The sequence below is a fragment of the Cryptotermes secundus genome, unplaced genomic scaffold, assembly GCF_002891405.2.
Source record: "Cryptotermes secundus unplaced genomic scaffold, Csec_1.0 scaffold1920, whole genome shotgun sequence".
Lineage (NCBI taxonomy): Eukaryota > Metazoa > Arthropoda > Insecta > Blattodea > Kalotermitidae > Cryptotermes > Cryptotermes secundus.
Genome location: NW_019733349.1, coordinates 358,613 through 379,446, shown reverse-complemented (window position 1 = coordinate 379,446; position 20,834 = coordinate 358,613). Strand labels below are relative to the sequence as shown.

Below are 20,834 nucleotides of genomic sequence, written 5' to 3'. Positions count from 1 at the left end.
GTATTCCCATTCGTTCCAGCTTCCTTAACAGTATATCGTGATCGACTAGGTCAAAAGCTTTAGATAGATCCAAAAATAATCCTATACCTATTTGCCTCTCATCCAATGAATTATTACCTATTTGCCTCTCATCCAATGAATTATATACTTTCCCTAAAAAATCAGCGATTGCAGTCTTTGTTGTTTTCCGTTTACAGAAGCCATGCTGCTTGTCATTGATTATGCTGTAAATATTTAAGAATGATAAGAGTCTTTTATACACGACTTTTTCCATAATTTTTGAAAATACAGAAATTAATGATATAGGTCTATAGTTAGCGATATCTGTTTCGCTTCCTTTCTTATACAAGGGTTTGACTTTTGCAATTTTAAGCTGGTCAGGGAAGTGTCCGGTTACAAGTGACAAATTTATTACATATGTCAAAGCAGTTATCATCTTTGGATAGCATTTTTTGACAACATACTCTGGGATATCATCTATACCTGCAGATTTTTTGTTACCAAGTCCTTTAATTATGCCTGCAACTTCTAATTCGGTAGTTGGGGTTAAGAACATGCTGTTACCGTTATATCTGACTGCATTAACATTTGCTTCTTGGTTTTTTACTGATGAGGTCCCTCCTAAAATTTTTTGTGCGATGCTAGTATAGTATTCGTTGAAGACATTAGCTATTACTTTTGGGTCTTGCGTATTTACTCCGCCTGTGTTTATTTCAAAATTTTTCTTTATTTTTTTCTGGTTACCTAGCTCCTCCCTGATTAAGTCCCACATTACCCCCGATTTGTTGACAGCTGTTCTTAATCGCATGTTATTAGATGATTTTTTTGCTTCACTGATAACTTTGTTGTATATTTTCTTGTACTGACCGTAGTACTTCCTAAATTCTTCTGATACATTTCCTTCCTTCATTAGCCTGTTAAGAAATCTGAGTCTATTCCCTGATGTCCTTATACCTAGGGTCACCCATCTATTTGCATACTGTTTGCTCTTTAACCATTTTTTAGGCATTGCTATTTCATAGTAATATTGGAAAGTACCTAGGAACTCATTATATGCATCATAGAGACAGACTCGGATAAGTCTAGCACAGTCTGAGGGAGAGAAAGTTGAACTTTGAAGATTGATAGGCAGGGCTAGGAAGTGCAAGGATATACCCCAAAAGAAGGGGGCATAGCCATCATGGGTCTAGTCCCTGAACCAAAAACATAATTTGAAGGTATTCTGTGCACAAGCCATCTTTCTGCGAGTTTCACTGCAGTTTGCAGTGGTTCACTGTCAGCAGTGAATAAAACGTTGAATTCTGTCATGCCACACTGGCATGACGTATGGAGAACATACTAGGCATATGCTAGGCAATAGTAAAAGCACTGTGGCTAAGAGCAGACTTGCAACTGTATTATTGGTAAGATGGGAGTGGTGGAATATTGAGGCTTAAATTTCTTTATTCTGCCTCAAGGCACGCTTATTTTACTCCAGTTACTGGTGACTCCTTGAGAAGATAGTAGTTGTTAATTAGATTCATTTTAATATTAACCTCGTATCTATGCTTGTCTTCCCACCTGTCTCTTTCCTCCATGTTTTACTGTTAAGACTTTGTATATGCTCTCTTCTCTCCCTCATATGCTACATGCCTTGTCTGTTGTATCTTTATTTGATAATTTTAAGAGTATTGGGTGAGGTATACAATGTATGAAGTTTCTCCATCCTCTTGTTACTTCATCCATCTTAAGTCCAGACATTCTCCTCAGTGCCCTCAAGTACACTCAGTCTTTGTTCTTCCATTAAGGTGAGAGACCAAGTTTCAGTCCCATACTAAACCAAAGACAGAATTATAATTTTGTATAATTTAATCTTGACATTTCTAGATGGCAAACAAGATGAAAGATTTCTGAACTCGATAGTAGCAGACATTCTTCAAATTTAATCTGCTCTTAATTTCTTCATGAGTGCTGATTTGATCTGTTTGGTGTCATTGCCAGTTCCATGTCTTGAAGGTGACTATATGAACTGTTGTTGTGTTACAGTTGTAGCCAAAATTCTGGCACAGAGATGTCAACATATACCTAGTTTTGTCTGTGCATACTGCCAGACCTGCCCCCCTACAAGCATATAAGTTCTGCATTTCTCATTGTGGTATTTGTGTATCCCCCCCACCCATAAATTAACATCATCAGCATAAATGAGGAGCTGATGTGCTCAGTTCATTGGCAGTCCCTCCTGGTGTTCTTGGACCTTAGTGGTGTGTTCTAAAACAGAGTTGAAAATCAGTGCCGATAAAGCATTATTTCACACCATTCTCATTAATTCATACAAGTTTTACTATAGGTTTCATTTGGACACATTGTAATTAGCATAACTAGTTTCATGGGAATACCAAACTATGTGAGAATATTGTAGCATACTTCTAATTGAATCGCAGGCTTCAGTATCTGGTGGATGCCCATGTTAGGTGGCTCCCTTATCACCACAGCATGGTGCATCCTCAGGTTGTGGATTGAGGAGATGGCCTCCAGATGTGGATGGCAACTGAGAATATACTGAATAAGCAGTTGCAGACAGCCAAAAAGGGGTGGTCCTTCAGTTTGGTGGTTGGGCATGGGGCTAACAAGTCCTCACTGTAAAAAATAAGCTTGTTATGAAATGTCACAAAGGGCCTTGTACCTGGATGGATTCTTTGGATAAACAACTTAAGCTAAAGAAAGTGGACATGATATTTGATACATGAAATTTAAGAAGTCTGTATAGGGCAGGTTTTCTCATGACAGTGGCTAAAGAAATATCAAAATATGGGTTGTATTTAGTGGGAGTACAGTACATCACATGGGACACAGGCGGCACTGAACTAGAAGCCAAATATACATTTTCCTGTGGAAAGGGGAAGGAAAATCATGACTTACAGATATTTTCATACATAAGAGACTCATATCAGCAGTTAAGAGGGTAGAGTTTATTAGTCATAGGATGTTGTACATAATACTAAGAGGGCGCTTTTGTGATGTCAGTGTTCTGAATGTTCATTCCCCAACAGAGGATAAAATTCATGATGTGGACAGCTTCTACTAGGAATTAGAATGTGTGTTCAATAAATTCCCTAAATGCCAAAGTATGTATGGAAGGCATTTTCAGATCAACAACTGGGACTAAATGTTTGAACGAAATTGGTAGTGATAATGAAATAAGAACTTCACCACATCCAGAAATCTGACTGTAAGAGGTACAATGTTCTCACATTGCATCATTCATAAATTTACTGGACATCTCCTGATGGAAAGACTGCCTATCAAATTGACCATAGTTTGATAGATAGGAGACAGTATTCAAGTGTGCTTGATGTCTGTTCAGGGCACCAAATTATGATACCACTATCTGTTGGTGGCAAAAGTTAGGGAGAGGCTGGCAGTGAACAAACAACACACAGAGTTCATGTGAAGAGGTTCGATCTCAAGAAGTTAAGCTAGGTAGAGGGTAAAGAGCAGTTTCTTGTTGAAATCTCAAATATGTTCACACTCTGGAAAACTTAGATCCTAAGGTTGATATTAACAGAGCTTGGGAAGCTATTAGAATATTAAAATTTCAGCCAAAGAGAGTGTAGGTTATTATGAATTGAAGAAGCATAAGCCATGGTTGGATGAAGGATGCTCAGAATTATTAGATCAAAGGAAAGAAGCCAAATTGTAGTTTTACAGGATCGAAGGGAAGTAAATGGGGATAATCTGAACAATATAAGACGTGAAACCAGCAGGTATTTCAAGAATTAAAAGATGGAATATCTGAAAGACAAAATTAATTAGCTTGCATTGAACAGTAAGGACAAGAACATTAGAGACTTGTATAGAGGAATAAATTAAATAAGAAGGATTACCAGTCTAGAAGTAACTTAGTGAAGGGTGAGAATGGTGATCCGCTTGCAGATGGATTCCCACAATATTTTGAATGTGTGAAGAACTACTTCTCTCAGTTATTGAATGTACATGGGGTCAGTGATGTTAGGCAGATAGAAGTACATACATCTGAGCGGTTAGTATTAGTACCTGATCCTAGTCTTAATGAGTTTGAAATTTGCTATTGCAAAGTTGAAAAGGTATAAATTGCCAAGTAACGATTAAATCTTGGCAGAACTGGTTCATGCAGCAGGTGAGAGATTACAGTCTGAGCTGAGATGCATAAAATCATTAATTTTATTTGGAATAAGGAATAATTGCCAGATCACTGGAAGGAGTGTATTATTGTACCAGTTCACAAGAAGGGTGATGAAACTGACTGTAGTAAATATTGTGGGATATGACTGCTAATGACTTCGTATTTTATCCAGTATCCTTCTCTCAGTGTTAAGTCCATATATAGATGAAATTATTGGGGGCCATCAGTGTGGGTTTTGATGTAACAGATCAACTATTGATCAGGTTTATATATATATAGAAAAAATGGGANAAATGAAATTGGGCACATCAGCTTCTGGTCTATGCTGATGATGTGAATCTACTGGGTGATAACAGATACCATAAAGAAAAACACGGGAACTTTAATTGACACTAGTAAGGAGGTTGGTCTAGAAGTAAACACAAAGAAAATTAAGTATATGTCGCTGTCTCATCACCAAAATGCAGAGCAAAATAATGACGTAAAGATAGGAAACAGATGTTTTGAAAACGTGGCACATTTCAGATATTTGGGAATGACGATAAATCAAAACCTGATTCGGGAGGAAATTAAGAGGAGATTTAACTCTGTTAATGCTTGCTACCATTCAGTCTAGAACTTTTTGTCTTCTTGTCTGCTGTCAAGAAGACATAAAAATTAGAATATACAAAACTGTAGTTTTGCCTCTTGTTCTGTATGGGTGTGAAACTTGATCTCTGACATTAAGGGAGGAACATAGACTTAGTGTGTTTGAGAGCAGGGTGTTGAGAAGAATATTTGAACCAAAGAGAGATGAAGTGACAGGAGGTTGGAGAAATCTGAATAAGGAGGAGCTTCACAACTCGTACTCTTTGCCAAGTGTAATTAGAATGATCAAGTTGAGGAGGATGCGATGGGTAGGGCATGTATCACAAATGGGGTCGAAGAGGAATGCATATAGAATACTGAAGGTAAAAGCCAGATGGAAAGAAAACACTAGGAAAACCAAGTCATGGTTGGGTGGATAATGTTGAAATGGATCTTAGAGAGATAAGATGAGCTTGTTGGAGTGTACTGGTCTGGCTCAGGATAGGGACCAGTGGAGTGCTGTTGTGAATGTGGTAAAGAATCTTTGGGTTTCATAAAATGCTGGGGAGTTCTTGAATAGCTATACAACTGGTGGCTTCTCAAGGAGGGCTTGGCTGAATTAAGTTAGAGTAGTTTCGGTTATATGGTAGATGCAGAAATAAATCTGATGTAGTTGATCTGTTCCTTGAAAATACACATTGATGATCCCCACTACTTTCACATAAATGTGGGTTCAAATTTGAAAACAATGTTGGATAACACTTTGTATTTAGTTGGTAATGGTATGCCTCAGAAATTACTACAGTCAGTCGTCATCCTTGTATGTAGGTACAGTAATTCCTCACTGCTGAGACAGTTCTTCCTTGTTCCAAACAGAGTTAACAAGTATCATAACTGTTTCACTTCCATGAATCAATTCGGCCAGAATTTGGTCAGTTCATGGTCACTTGTATCCTTTAAACTTATTGGTAGCAGTCTCAGCCTCAGAAGGATGGAGCTTAGATATAGTAATGACTCAGCTGTATGTACAAGGTATGACAATTTCATTCCTGGAATGGGTGCAGCGTGTTGCTGGGGTGTTGAGTCAGGTAAACTCATGTATCCAAGCATGTGTGGACATGTTCCAGCTTGTGTTTACAAGAGCGAAAGATCAAATGAATTGTTCATTCCCAAGCAGCAGAGGAAGTAGTGTCTGTGGTATAGTGTTTGCAGAAATATGAGTGACAAGCATCTAGAGGAGTGGATAAACATCAAGTTTTGTGGGAAGATTTGTAGAAGTGCTAGTGAAACTTCAGCCCTATTAACAGTGGCTGATGGTGAATACACTATGAAGAAACTGAGTGTTTTTGAATGGTATAGGTGTTCAAGGAAGGGCGAGAAGATATGCGAAATGTCCCAAGAAGTGGGCAGCCAAAAACACAAAGGACAGATGCAAATGTGGACAGATCGAAGATTAGGTGTGAGACCAATAACAGAAGATTTGAATATGAATAGGGAACCTGTGACATGGATGATTTGGGAATAAGAATAATTTCCACAAGGATGATGCCTCGAATCTTGACAGATGACCAGGAACGACGTCATCTTCACATTTCATCTGATTTTTACGCAAATGTTTGATAAGGTCATTACCGGTGATGAAACATGGTATTTTCAATATGACCTGGAAACAAAATGCCAGAGCTTGCAGTGCAAAACACAGAATTCATCTCGGCCAAAAAAGACGATGCATGAGCGTTTCTTCAATCACAAGGGGTAATTCACTGTGAATTTATTGAACAAGAACAGATGGTGAATCAGCACTGTTATTTGGAAGTGCTGACAAGGTTACGGAAATCTGTTCAGAGGAAAATAACCGAACATTGGCCTTACAAATGGATTCTTCACCATGGCAGTGCCCCTGCGCTTGATGTGTTAAAGAGTTCATGAGTTAGTTCCTGGTTAAGAAATCCATTACAAAAATGGACTATTCACCTTGCTTAGTGCCCTGCGATTTTTGGCTCTTTCCAAAATTAAGAAGTGCCCTGAAGGGGCAAAGATTTGCTGACATTCCTGACATCCAGCGCAACATGATAAAAGTTACTGCGAGGAAAACGATTTTCAAGACTGTTTCTGGCAGTGGCACTGTCTTCTCACAAAGTGTGTAGCTTCACAAGGAGAGTATTTCGAAGTCGACAGTAGCCGCTAGTGCACAAAATTTTGCTTTCACTGTGCCAGTCTGGGAATTAAATTGGCGCAACTTGTATTTCAGTCTTCCTAATGCTATTAACTCCATGTACATTCACTAGCTGGGAGAAGTAATTCTTCCACATATTCATAATGCAGGAATCTGCAAGCAGATCACTGTTCTCATCGTTTGCCCAGTTAGATCTGTGTTGGTAAATTTTTAAATTCTTTTATGCCTCTATACAGGTGTTAAATATTGTTTTCCTTAGGGTTTCAAAAGTAATTTCTTTTGTCTTACATGTGTTCCCTTTTCGTTCCTGAAATGTCTGCTAGCTTTACAACTAACATTATTGAGATTTATCACTATTCACTTGGCCTGCCTGGGCTCCTGCAGCCAATGCACTTTACCTTCTCAGGTGTACTACTTCTGAACGTTCTTTGTGAAACCATGGCTTATGCTGCTTCAGTTTGTAATAACATAGGCTGAAATTTTTATATTTCTGAAAATACTTTCCCAGGCCCTATTGTTGTCCACATCATCTAAGTTTTCCAATGTTGCAAACCTGTTTGAAATTTAAATCTGATACTCGTTACCTTCCACGACAGTTAGCTTCTTGAGATTAAATGTCTGCATGTAAAACTTTTGCTTGCTCATTTAACAGAATACCTAATTTCCACAATCACCAGATATTGATCAGTATCACAGTCAGCTCCTGTGAAACATGGGATGTCTGCACAGCAAAATATAATTAGTCTGAATGTGTCTCAATAAGGAGATGTCCAAGTATATTTATGAATATTGAGATGTGGGAATATTGAACTTTGACAGATTTTTTTAATGTTGTAAAGTTTGCTACTCGCATTATCATTACTGATTTTGTATACTCTTATTCCCAGTTACTGACTTGAAAGTATCTTCAGTGCTTGCTTTGTCTCTTCTAACACAATTTTTATGTATTGCATAAGGAATTGATTCAGTACACATCCTAGTTTCTCATAGAAACTAATGTTTTTGTGTAAGTTTTATCTGCTGTTGGTGTGTGAAAGTGTAGAACAGTAATATCACAGCAGTGTCTCTCTTGTGTTACATCCTTTAACCAACCAACCCTCATAATTTGCTGATAGAATTCCCTTGGGTACAAGAAAAAAGTCTGTTAACACCACATCTACACGGCGCCACATCCCAGAAGACTGCTTTCTTCATAGTCACTGCCATGAAAACCTCAAATCTTAAAAAAAAAATCCTGTTCATAATTCATGATTCTAGTTCCCATTTTTATGAACATTTGTGTAGCTTCTGGTTCAGTGAATATTTTTCGTTGAACCTGCCCTATCGAGTCTTCCTACATTCCGCATTCCAAATTCCATGTCCATTTTCGTTTGCTTAGGTTGTTCTGGCTGCCTCTGTGGTCTAGCGGTTGGAGTTCCTGGTTCTATTCCTGGCACTACCAGATTTTCTGAGAAGTAGTGGGTTAGGAACTCACTCATCCTCATGAGGATAATTGAGGAACTGTTTCAAGGAAATAGCGGCTCCAGCCTAGAAAACTAAAATTAACGGCCGTGGGGATTCGTTGCACTGACCATGCGACACTCTGTATCCACTAAAGTTGGGACTAACTTTGCCGACATGAGGCGGTTGCTTGGTCGGTATAGTTCGCTTGCATACTACAGGCCATGGAGTTGGGTTGCTCCAAAGATCTGCCCAAGTCCAGGGTCCTGTTGTAACATTTCATAACATTTTTTATGGTCAGGATTTAGACCCTGGATGGACAGTTGTTATCTGATTTGACTGAAATACTGTAATCATATTTTGGCTGGTCCATTTAATAACATTGAAGTTAAGTTTTTGAAGAGTCCTAACATATTTCTGATGGTGCAACGTGAAACGTTTTATCACAATCATGAAAGAGGCTATGCCAGAGGGCCAAGAGGTAAAGAATCCTACCTCTGCTGGATTGCAACCAGCCTGTGTGTTGTAAAAGAAATACTTGACCAAGTGGAGTACAAAATCATGAATTCAGCTACAATATATGGTGTAAGGGTCTGTGATTATTCAAGCATAAGTAGGATAGTTTACAAAATGAGAATTTGGGTCACATATATGACCTTGAGGGTTACAACCAACTTATTAATTAAATCTCAGACTCACTCCACTGTCATGGTGTTTATGTTCATGCAGAGTTCAATAATAAACCAGCTAAACAAGTTCTGTGAATGTAAATACCAGCAGTAATGGCTTAATGATTTTGCTTTGAAGGTGGTAAGATTTTAGAGAGAACATTTTAAGAAAACAACTTGAGGTATATTTAGGTTATAAGAGACATGCAAATTGTAGGTGTTTCGAACAAGAAACTTATATGCTGGAATATAATAGACCAGGAAGAATTAACAGGGTTTTCAGTCTTTGCCCATCATCCAAAAGCCCAGTAATTATTAGTGGTAAACACCACTGTCAGAACTCTTAGGATCTGTGAGCTAGGAAGTTGTACACAGTAAGTGGACACTTAGTAAATAAAATGTCCCGATTAACCTTGCTAGTAAGGACACTCATCTACAAAATAGTTTGTTGCATAAAGACTAATTTACGATGGAAGTTTATTTTATTGAAATGATTCTCAGTTTCGTGTTTACATTCATTTTATGAAATATTTTTAAATGATGCCGTCTATCACAAAATATATATGACTGGTTCTATTCATGTCACTAATTACTTTCAGTCTTCTTGTATTATTTTATGAAGAAAATAGTGTATGGTATGCCCTTTTGACAGGCCCCCGATGCCTGAACTATGTGACATTTTTTCCTAATACTGTATTTCATACAAACAACATGCCACCAGTTGTCACTCTGCCTTTGTGCTGCTTACTTTATTGTTAGTACTGTAACCGTATGACCCTCGCCAAAATTATTTAATTAAGGGCATGACGAATTTATGCGTCGTTTCACACCCTGAGAGACGCTCATCCGGCGAGGTACCATCCCGGGACCGTCTAGTTTTAATTCAACTATTGTCTTCCTTAGGCTTAGGGTCTCACTGTTGTCCCTAAAGTCGCCAGTTTGCTTCTAGTGTCATAAACCCATGAACTGACATTTTGCGAGACGGCCAGGAGGGGTCATGGGTTCCCTGCTCGTGTGTCTTGAAGACCTAAAAAAGTTTATGGGCGTCTCGAAAAATACGAATGTAGGACAGATGCCAGGCTGGACCCCTGGCTTTCTCTTTTTATTTTCTTGTTTTTATACCCACAGGGGGACTTTTAAAGAGAGGGCAGTTGTTTACAGGGAGCGGAGATGGACAGTTGAAAAAGGGAGTTAAAGGAGGGTAACTAACGAGTGGCGTGTATGGTCAGTGAGCTGGGTGCAAATTGTTGTACAAAGGTTAAATGGAGCGGCTAGCTTGGAGGAATAATATAAAGACTGATCACTGTATGAAATATTAAATTAAGACTGCAATACACAGTGTGATCTGGAGACTCCGGATTCATGAACCCCGAAGTGTGTTCCACTTCCATATCCGAAGTACCCGTATCCATCAGATAAAGAACTCATCTCGAGTAATAGTCGTGGCAGCTGTACGTTGGCGGGCGGCTACAGTACTAATAGTACTATGATAAACTGTGAACTGCGCTTCTAGGACCTTAAAATTTTGTTAGAAATAGACCTGTCAACAATGAGGAACATTTATTTAGGTAAATTAGCATTTCCTTTGATGGTAATAGCTGCTTAATTATGGTAAAATTATGTAATAATGCTTCAAATCATATGCAACTTTAATTAGCTATATACTTCACATAACGCGAAACAGCTTGGCATGAAATCGGTGTTCAGCTCTCGGTTTTATAGCTGTATGAAATGAACTGTTGTAGATTACCATTACGGCTCGGATTGCAATGAGCCCAAACTCGTCCGTGTGTGGGTCGCCACGCTCGTACGTGTGTGGTGAAATTAATCCGAGCCAGACTCGTACGTGTATGGGCCGCCTAAGTGACAGATTTAACATAGAATGTGTACTGAGGTGATAAGTTATTCGCAAAACGAAATAATACTATTTGCCAATAATATTTTGTAACACACAATTAAAAGCAGCAATCAAATTTTGACCCATCTTGGATACAATTTTGGGCCATCAGCACTGTAGCCCATGAGCAAAATTGCACTGCAGTCTTGGCTTATTCACAAAAAGAATTATAGATGCTCCTTTTGCATAACAGTGTCTTCATGCGACCACTTGTTGAGAAACTCGAAATGAATGTTTATGAAATTGTTATTTGGTGGAAATCTCGAAATAGTTAGATTTAGCGGGAGTACAGGAGGTCAGATGGGACGGAGGTAGCATCAAACTAGCAGGCGAATATATATTTTTCTATGGAAGGGGGGAATGAAAATCACCATTCAGTCCAGAACCTTTTGTCTTCTCGCTGTCCAAAAACATTAAAATTAGAATATACCGAACTATAATTTTACCTGTGGTTCTGTATGAGTGTGAACTGGTTTATGACATTAAGGGAGGAACATAGACTGAGGGTGTTTGAGAACCGGGTGTTGAGAATATTTGGACCAAAGAGAGATGAAGTAACAGGAGGTTGGAGAAAACTGCATAATGAGGAGCTTCATAACTTTTACTCTTCCCCAAGTAGAAATAGAATGATCAAGTCAAGGAGGACAAGATGGGCAGGGCAAGTAAGGTGAATGGGGGAGAGGAGGACTGCATATAGAATATTGGTTGGAAAGCTGGAAAGAAAGAGACCACTGGGAAGACCAAGGAGTAGGTGGGTGGACAATATTAAAATGAATCTTAGAGAGATAGGATGGGATGATATGGACTGAATTGAATTGATCTGGGTGAGGAAGGTGTCAGCTCCATGATTAAGTAAGTTATTTGGTGGGGAGGATTATACCTTTAACATATTACACTTTCGTAATTCGAACAACAATAATGAGCACTTTTCAAGAAGAATTTCGCTTTTCATGCATCTCGAGCTTGTTTGCATCGAAGCTAACGTGGAGGAAAGGCATTTTATGTGTCTCTTGTGGTTTCAGAGGTAATTAAAAGGGAATGTTTATGTTGCTGTGTCATAACTCGAGAACCATTAGGCTGATGTTACAGATATTAGGTCGAGATTAGTGCACAAATATTTTCAACCATCGCAGATTTCATAAAGATTGGAGCAGTAGAAGAGATCCTAGCCGAAATACGGAATCGTATAAGCCCTTCCCATGCTCATGCCCACCCTGTTTTATGGCCTGTGTAAGAGAGCATTTTTCAACTGAAAATATGGAGATGCCAGCGAACGCGTCAAAATTGTGACACCATGCATTCATTTTCCACCTTCTTGTGGTATAAATTAACATCACACAATTGTGACATTAAGATTTGTAGCACGGAAGTCTACAGTAGGAAAAGATACTTTGAGTTCTGTTAGTTCAACGGGGACGAAAGTAACAAGGATTCACCGAGTTACGAGCATATATATGTATTCACTTGGGAATAGCGGAGAAGTGGAAATATTATTCGTAAGGAATTCTTGTGTGTTAGCTTAGTAATCATGAAAATTGTCCACGTAGCAGAAGTACATGGTATGAACGCAGCGAGCGTGGTCAGCAAACACAGGGAGAGTGAAAATAGCCGTGGCAGAAGTTAGTGAATATTTAGACCTGCTGTAGAAGGAAGGTATTATTCATTGTAGGTGCAGAAATATGCATCTCCAATGGAATAGACGAGGAAGAGTTGGTGGAGGTATGGATGGCCTTCAGCGTGTCGCACCTGAGGGGTGCCGACCCCACGCTAGATACGCTCGTTCAGATGGAACGCAGAGAGTTCAGCAAGAAGCAGGAGTTGCAGCCCCAACCCCAGAAGCAGTCTACAAGGTCACAAGAGAACTCGCTAGTCATATACCTGGGCAAGGAGTCTACGTATCCTTTGTATACAGCACTTCAGTAGTATTGCTACAATTAGTTTTAGAGTTTAGAGATAGTAGTGCATGCAAACTTCACGTATTTATTATGTAGCGTCGAGTTTTGTCACTCGGAACAGCATTTTCCATCCAAGGAGCGCCATCAGAGGCTGTACTTCGAGATGGGGGATGCGGGCATGAAGGATTTTTTCCAATATTTGCTAAGCGTATGTTGTATTTTTGTATTGTCGTGCTTCTAGATGAGTATTAATCGGTTGGTTCAAGATCGTGCGGAGAAGTGAGGGTTGCGTCCCGAAATGGAAGGCCACGCGGTCAGCCTGCAAGGGGGGGGGGGTCTCCTGTGTGTGTATAATACTAAAGTGGATCGTAAGTAATCGGTTAGTCGATTCATTATATACAGCATAGCGTTGAGTAATGTGACTGGAATTGCGAAGTATTTGGAAGAAATCGATCATGGTCAATTTTGAAGTACTATCGCGGCGTTTGTCCGGCGGAACTGAGGAAATCCACGAACGGTGAGAATCGGAGAAAGGTAGACAACATAGTTATGAGTAATTAAATAATTAAACATGCCGTGTAAAGGAAGGGGGGAACAAAAAAGTGAAAACGAAACGGCTCCGGTGTTGGACAACGATAGGTGACATTTCCCACATGATAAAAGTTGGTGCATGGGAGTTGGCATGACGTATTTTCGTAATAGTGTGCTTTCGTTGGGAAAAACCGTTACGCACACCTCGGAACTTCTTTCCCGGTTACTAAACGTGTTTTCATCTGGTAGAATACTGTCGTTTTGAGTAGGAACTTCCACTATTGGTACTTGGCCCTCTGGATTTCCATTCTTCAGTTCCCAGGATCTGATCCATTGTTCGGCCATCTTCGCATATTCCTCAGACCATCCGTGCGAATATACCGTTACATGTGTTACGTTCATATATTATGTATATTACTTAGTCTCTAGTTCATGGATACCGTCATCCGTGTCGAAGCCTTTCGGCAAACACGACTTTAATTTTACTGTATTAATGAAGACTTGGTGTGCCTGTAGTGTTGGTTATTGGTTGATTACAGGTACATATCCTTAACTTTGATATTAGCGAACCCGACGATGGAGATGACATTCTGGATGCATACAGCTCAACTCCCAAAGCAAAGGTAAGATTTTGTGTTCTGACCACAATATTCAAGTGGAATGTTTTAATGATGTACCGCCGCCATATTGTATGTGCCCAGAGGGGGGGTTGGAAGAAAATGAAAAGGTAGATGCTCCAACCAAACCAGCCTCCTGGAGGAGAGAGGCGGGGGAAACCAGTTCTGTTGGCGATGTTGCCATGTTTTATATTGATTCTTAAGTATTGCGAACTGTTGAGAGAGCAGTGGCGTGGGTTGTCTTGTGAGAGGTTGAGACCAAGGAAGCCAAGGTCAGTAGCGTCTTTGACAAGAGAAGGACGCTTGGCGTTTCTGGTAGCGTTGTGGGGTTTTCTGTAGATGGGGTCAGGCGGTGTCACTGGTAAGTCCGTCTGCTGCGTTGCCGCGTCCGTGGAGTGACTGACCTGTTCTTACAATTGCGAGGACCCGACGTAAAGGATGGTTCATTTCTTAGGGCACAACGTGTATGATTAAAGGTATGTCGGAATTCATTCCCCAACAAGCAAGACCGATAACGTATACAGTAAAAGTGTTTTTTGCCTTTAGCGGCATTGAATGCAGTGTCTGAAAGATGTTAAAAGTTTTATGGATGATTTGAAACGATACGTTAAAACCAATTTTAATTTGAAAATTTAACCCTTCAGTCCTATTAACATCCTGAACAGGGATGAATATTTTTGTTGAAAAATGTGATTTAGTTAGCAGTTGTATTAACTGTATGTCATGTATATTGTTTTCAGTTTGATTGTTCACACATATATGAAGCTTTCATGTATTCAGTTTTATGTCATGAAAATACCCAGAAAAGGAAGAGGAAGTACACTGAAATGCTAGAAGAGAGTTAAACGTCCTCAGCCTAAAAAATTGAAGGGTTGACCAAGAATAAAAAAGGGCTGTGTTTATGACTACTCTGTTGACGTATGGCCCATCTTAACGATACAGTGGGTTTTAAGATGACAGTTGCTTTTTGGCAGCTTTAGTGATTTTCTGACTTCGTGGACAGTGTTGTGTAACTGAACATTACAGTTGTACATTCAGAGGGTCCTAGGTTCAGATCTTGGTCTCAAAACTGGCTGTAGTGGCTAGGGGTTTTTTTGGGGTGTTGTATAGTTCCTTCAGACGAATGTTTGGATTAGTACTTGCAATTGTCTTGTGAGATCTTATTGTTGCACTGAGTGTGCCACTTTTTTTTTCTGCATCTCTTTCATTTTGTCCACACTTTAGTGACATTTGAAGTGAGTCGAAATTAGGTTTTTCATTAAATTAATTTTCGAATTAGTCGTTTTTCAGGCACTGTTAATTTTTTTACGGCATTACACATACCATTTCTCATTGCAAGGTATGCAAATTATATTCTTATTGTGAGCAAGAACTGATACAGTGCAATAAGAATTCAGAAAAGGTGTTCCATTTTTGTTGTTGGAAATGTGAATGAATTCAAAACAAAGATGTTTCTGTGGTGTTGGTGTCATCAGGTTTCACATTTGCAGGATGAGAAGTTTTCGAGGCTCCTGGTGGGTGTAGGTCTGGTGCACGTGATACAGCAATCGTGACTAGATCCACACTCATCAAGGGAACCGAGGCATGCCCTGTAGTGTTGTAAAGTTTATAGCACTGTGTACATGATTTATGTATTTTGTTGGTATTTTGAATGCTTTCATGTGAATGACATCTGATATCCTCCATTCTAGTACGTCATATGAAAAACTGGGCATTAAACTTCTGTATTTCAACAGTTGCCACTGCCAGAAAGGTAACGAAAATCGTGTTTGCTTAGATTATGTCAGCGTAGCATATATTTTCTGTTCAGAATAGTCTGAAACAAGATGTATTGTCATTGCTTTTCATATTTACCCTAGAATATAGGATTAATAATAACCAAGAAAGTGGGGAGGTATATGAAGTTGAAAGAGACACATCAGCTTGTGATCAGTGATCACTTTCTGGGTATTATCACAGACACCTTGCCACTAGTAAGGAGATAGGTCTAGAAGTAAATGTGCCTCATTTCTCATCGCTAGAAAGCAGAGCATTATCATAATATCAAAATAACTTGTATATCCTTTAAAAATGTGCCAAAGTTAAAATAGTATGACATTCTTGGAGAAACCAAGAGCAGATTAAATTCAAGGAATCTTTGTTTGTCTTGTTCCACAAATCATTTTTGTAATTGAAGTTGTATTTAAGTAATGTAAATTTATAACCCAGCAATGAAATTCAGTTCAGCTGATGGGCTAGTATCCTGGGCTTGTGTAGTTGGTCATATTATCTTCAAGTCCAGATTTTTTCTGTGTTAATTTTTTTCAGCATAATATAAAATATTTGTTTCATTGCCCTGTTTGTAGTTGCTCCAATTGGTGGACAGTATGTCATATTGAATTTTCACACCAACTCTGATTCATTAGTTATCACCATTAAGCTGAAGCCTGAAGATAGATTCTGTGTAGCCACCATTTTGTTTTGTTTTATGCAAAGAAAAATTTTCAACAAAAGATTCATATTTTTTAAGGTCTGTTACCACACAATTTTGGAACCATGGGTGTAAGTGGCACCATTATCATTCCAACCCTACAAGTTCTTACATCTGCCATGTTGTTATTACTTGCTGACTGTAGGAAATTGGAAAGCACGAAGATGGAGAAACCTCTGATGGCATAACATCTATACCAAATTTCATGAAATTCAATCGCCTTTTCAGAAACGGAATTGAGGGGGGAAGACAGCATAGGTCTCCTTTATTTCCAGAATATAAGAAAGTAAGCTAAGTATATACAATTAAAAAATCTACAAACCTATAATATCTATTTTATGCAAATATTAAACGTAATCCCTCGTTGTAGAGGTGCTGCAGAGAAGGTTTGTACTGATCAGAGGAAGTAATGGCAGGCTAGAGTAAGTTGCATAAAGAATGCTGTAGCATGTACACTTCAGTCTGTGATCAGGGTGATGAAATCGAAGAGAACGAGATGGGGAGGCATGTAACTTACATAGGGGCAATGCATCTACAATCATTTAGCCCAGAAGTGTTGAAAGAAGACACCACTTGGGAAACCCAGACATACACAGTGTGTCCAGGTTCTGTTAGGACTGTGTTAATTAAAAATAAAAGATGTGAATTATTTTCAAAATTTCACTCTTTTTATTCAAAATGGTCTTCTGAATTAATACATAGCTGGAATCGATTGAAAAGTTTTTGAAAACAGTCACTGTACTCCTTTTGTGGAATCGCATTTAAAACTGCAGTAGACTCCCTTTGGATGTCCTGGATGGTGCCGTGACAGTCTCCTTTAATCACCAACTTAACTTTTGGGAACCAGAAATGTGCCGGAGCCAAATCTGGTGAATATGGATAATGATCAAGGACTGTGATCCCTTTTCTGGCCAAAAATTCGCCCACGATCTTCGATTTGTGGGGTGGGGCATTGTCATGGAGGAGTGATCAGGAACCTTGCTCTCGATATTCAGGTCGAATTCAAAGAATTCTTGCCCACAAACAATTGACTCCGAGATAATAATCAGAATTCACTGTTTGACCTTCTGGCAGAAATTCCTTGTGAATGATTCCTTTAGAATCAAATCGAAGAAAACGGATAGCAGTGTCTGCTCAACTCTTTTGCATGTGCACTTTCTTTGGGCTCAGCCACGCTGCACTCTGCTGCTTTGTGAGAGGCTCATATTGAAAACACCATGTCTCGTCACCAGTAACAATTGATTTTGTAAATTTTGTATCACTTTGTGCTGACTGTAACATGTCTTTGCAGTGTTCCACTCTGGCATGTTTTTCGTCGCCTGACAGCGCATGCGGTACAAACCGCGCACAGACCTTCCATTTGCCCAAATCCTCGGTCAAAATTTGATGCACAGTACTTTTTTGTATTCCCAAAAGCTCCTCGATGAGTCTTGCAGAAACACATCTGTCTGATGCAAGGATTTCGGCCACTTTTTTCACATTTTCTTCAGTACAACTTGTTCTCGGCTTTGATGCACATAGAGTGTCTTCAGTGTCCTCCCTGCTATCACAAAAGACAGCATACCATCGAAAAATGTTCGAGCGACTCAATCACTACCATACACACTTTTCATCATTTTGTACGCATCTCTGGCTGTTTTGCCTGACTTCAAAATTTGATGTTGGCTCTCTGTTCAACCACCATTTTCCAGTGAGCGTCAGAACAGTACTGTTACATTCAAGGTCAGAACGCATGATGCAGCGATGTTTGCGCTTTGAAATTATAAAACAGCCACAGTTGAAACTTCAAGAATCTTAACGCTACAACTCGCCAACAGATGGCTTTGCAGGGCAAAATAAAAAAAATGAGTCCTAACGGATCCTGGACACACCATGTACATAAAAGGATAATATTATAATGAATTTTAATTAAGCAAGTTCTAAGGATGTCTATAGGATTCAGCTGGCTTAGAATTAAGAGTAGTGAGCAGGTAGTGAACTTTGTGGTTCCGTAAAAGGTGGGCAGTCTTTTTAGTTGATAAGAGACTATTAACTGCTCAGTTGGTGTGTATAATTTTATCATCTGTAGTGTTGCATTGGTCTGTATATGTGGCACAAATTAGTAAAACAAAATGTATACTAACTCTGTAGAATATGACCTCTATATTAACCGTCACAACACAACAAATATCAATTTGTTATTTTCTTGTGTTGTGACAGTTTATTATTATTATTATTGGAGGGGGTGGGTTTTCCCCATGCACTATGACCAGTTGTTGATCCATTATGCATCCCCCTTTAATTTCTACTGTTGCCGTGCCCTTCCAATACTGGTGCTCGCTATCGGCCCCCTTCTGGTATCTCAGCATTGTAAGAATATAGGAATATCTGAAGTTTTTACTTCTCTTACCAAGATATTTGGAAACAAACTGCATGTCAGATTTGTGCCACCTCTTTAGACTTCAGTGACAGACTGCAGCACTGGGTCAAGTGTATGGGAGTTTACTATTGTACTCTGTACTCCAGATCTGTGGTAGTTTATTTGGTACAGCAACTAGGATGTCGGCTGAAAACCAGGGAGCCAGTGTTTGATTCCCAGCAAGGGCAAGAAATTTTTCTCTTGTCAGCATTTAGGCAGCCTCTGGGACCCATCCAGCAGCCAGAACATGAAACTGACCACTAACCTGCATTTAGTGCTTGGGTTAAATGTGTGTGGAACTATGCCCACAATCTCCAATATGAATAGCGCAACTTTACATTCTACCTTAGTTTCAGGGCTTCCCAGCTTCAGTAGCACCACCTGGCACCTGCGAGTGAAGAAACTGCTTACAGCTGGTGGGTCTGGATCTAGATGACGTGGTATGAAACGTGACTAGATCCATACTCGTCTACTGTGATTAGTGTCTGCAGCATTAATCTTGAAGTCAGTTTATTATGCTTTGAAAGTATTTTATGTTCTGTAATCTTAAGATGTTGTTTCCTGCATTGCATCAGTGTGCAGAAGATGTAGGTTTTTAGACATTATACAAAAAAAAATGTGACAGCATGATCGATAAGTGTATGTGTGTGTGTTCATGTGCGCACGCTCGCATGTACTTGTCCTTTTCAACTGACCAGATATGAAGTAAATTGTTGTCTTTTTTGAGTGTGTTGGACATATGTTGATATCCAAAATGGATTTTCATTCTCCCAAGGAGACTATTATGTTCAAAATTAATTGCATGTCAGTGTATGAAGAATGACAGGTCATTCATTTAAAACTGAACTGCTTTTTATTGCAGAACAGAGATGGAAAGAAGGATGAACACACACCTGATGCTGGACCAGGACGTGGTCGCAGCCCTAGAGCCATATTCTCTCCTGCCAGCTTCTCGCCTACTGCGTATGTAAAGTCAGACCTTGTAGTAAAAAAAAATAAAAGAATATTTTTAGTGCTATAGTGTCGATACAGCACTGTTGAGTAATCAACTTAAGGAAAGTTTTCTTTACCATGTATAAAATTTCAACATTTCACAAATGTCCATTTCCTTTCTTGTCCTGCTTTATACACTGACTGCAAGTAATAACTTTTTTTTGTTATTGACAGTGCAACACCATCCAGCAAGTACAGGGCTCGCACCAACAAGGGCGATGCAGTGTGTGTGTATGGTGAGAAATGTGAAACAGATTGGCACCCACAAAATAGTCACTTTCAACCACTTGTACAGTTAGCATCTTCACACATGCAAGCCAATACATGTTTTATGTTCAACCAAATGCGAGACATGGCTCAGGTGCTGAATGAAACTGTTCATCACGTGGGACAAATGATACTTAAGAAGTTTGCATTGCAGGAGCCCCAGGCAATAAACCAACCTCACCAGGTAAGCAGTGGACAGAACACAAGTGTGCTAACTTTCTGGTTGAAGAGCCAAATGGGAAGTTTTGTTTTGCTCAGCCAGAAAGGGATGATATCAAGTGAGTTATTTTAAGTATGTATCTTCAGAGGGAGAATAAAAACCAGAAAACTCCACATTATATGATTTATTGTTATTGTTTGTCAAGTTAATGTGATAATGGTGTTGCTTAAAGTTGGTGAGAAGTTTTCTCTTATCTGGTTCAAATACTGATGTTGGCAGTGGACAAAGCTAAAGCCAAATTCTCCTGTCATTTATACTCTTAAATTTGATTTGTTTATCTTCATTAAATGTTTACAATTGTGTGTGAGCACAAAGGTTGATAACTTCTTTAAGAAGTATTTTAAATTGCTGTATTTTGAACCACAACAATCCAAAAGGGCATACTCCGTAGGATTGAGTTCTTTTGTTAATTCTGTAAGACTGCAGGTCAGTCAGTTCCAGCTGAAGACTGTTAGAGCCATTTCCACATTAGCGAATACAGGGCAAATTGAAGAGTTGAATTTCATTTCTTACTTTCTTGAAATCTCTAATTTGTCTACTTCTTATAGTTTGCT

The 20,834-nt window shown here is 39.1% G+C and overlaps 1 protein-coding gene across 3 annotated transcripts in view; it reads left to right on the top strand.

Annotated features, from left to right (window-relative positions):
* The window catches only part of LOC111868136 (DNA polymerase alpha subunit B), a 37,614-nt gene that overhangs the window by 4,778 nt on the left and 12,002 nt on the right, over positions 1 to 20,834 (top strand). For all 3 annotated transcript variants that reach the window (XM_023858546.2, XM_023858543.2, XM_023858545.2), the window contains exons 2-5: positions 12,559 to 12,784; positions 13,881 to 13,938; positions 19,663 to 19,763; positions 19,968 to 20,244. In XM_023858546.2, coding sequence (XP_023714314.1) covers positions 12,559 to 12,784; positions 13,881 to 13,938; positions 19,663 to 19,763; positions 19,968 to 20,244 — 662 coding nt within the window. The remainder of the gene's footprint in view (positions 1 to 12,558; positions 12,785 to 13,880; positions 13,939 to 19,662; positions 19,764 to 19,967; positions 20,245 to 20,834) is intronic.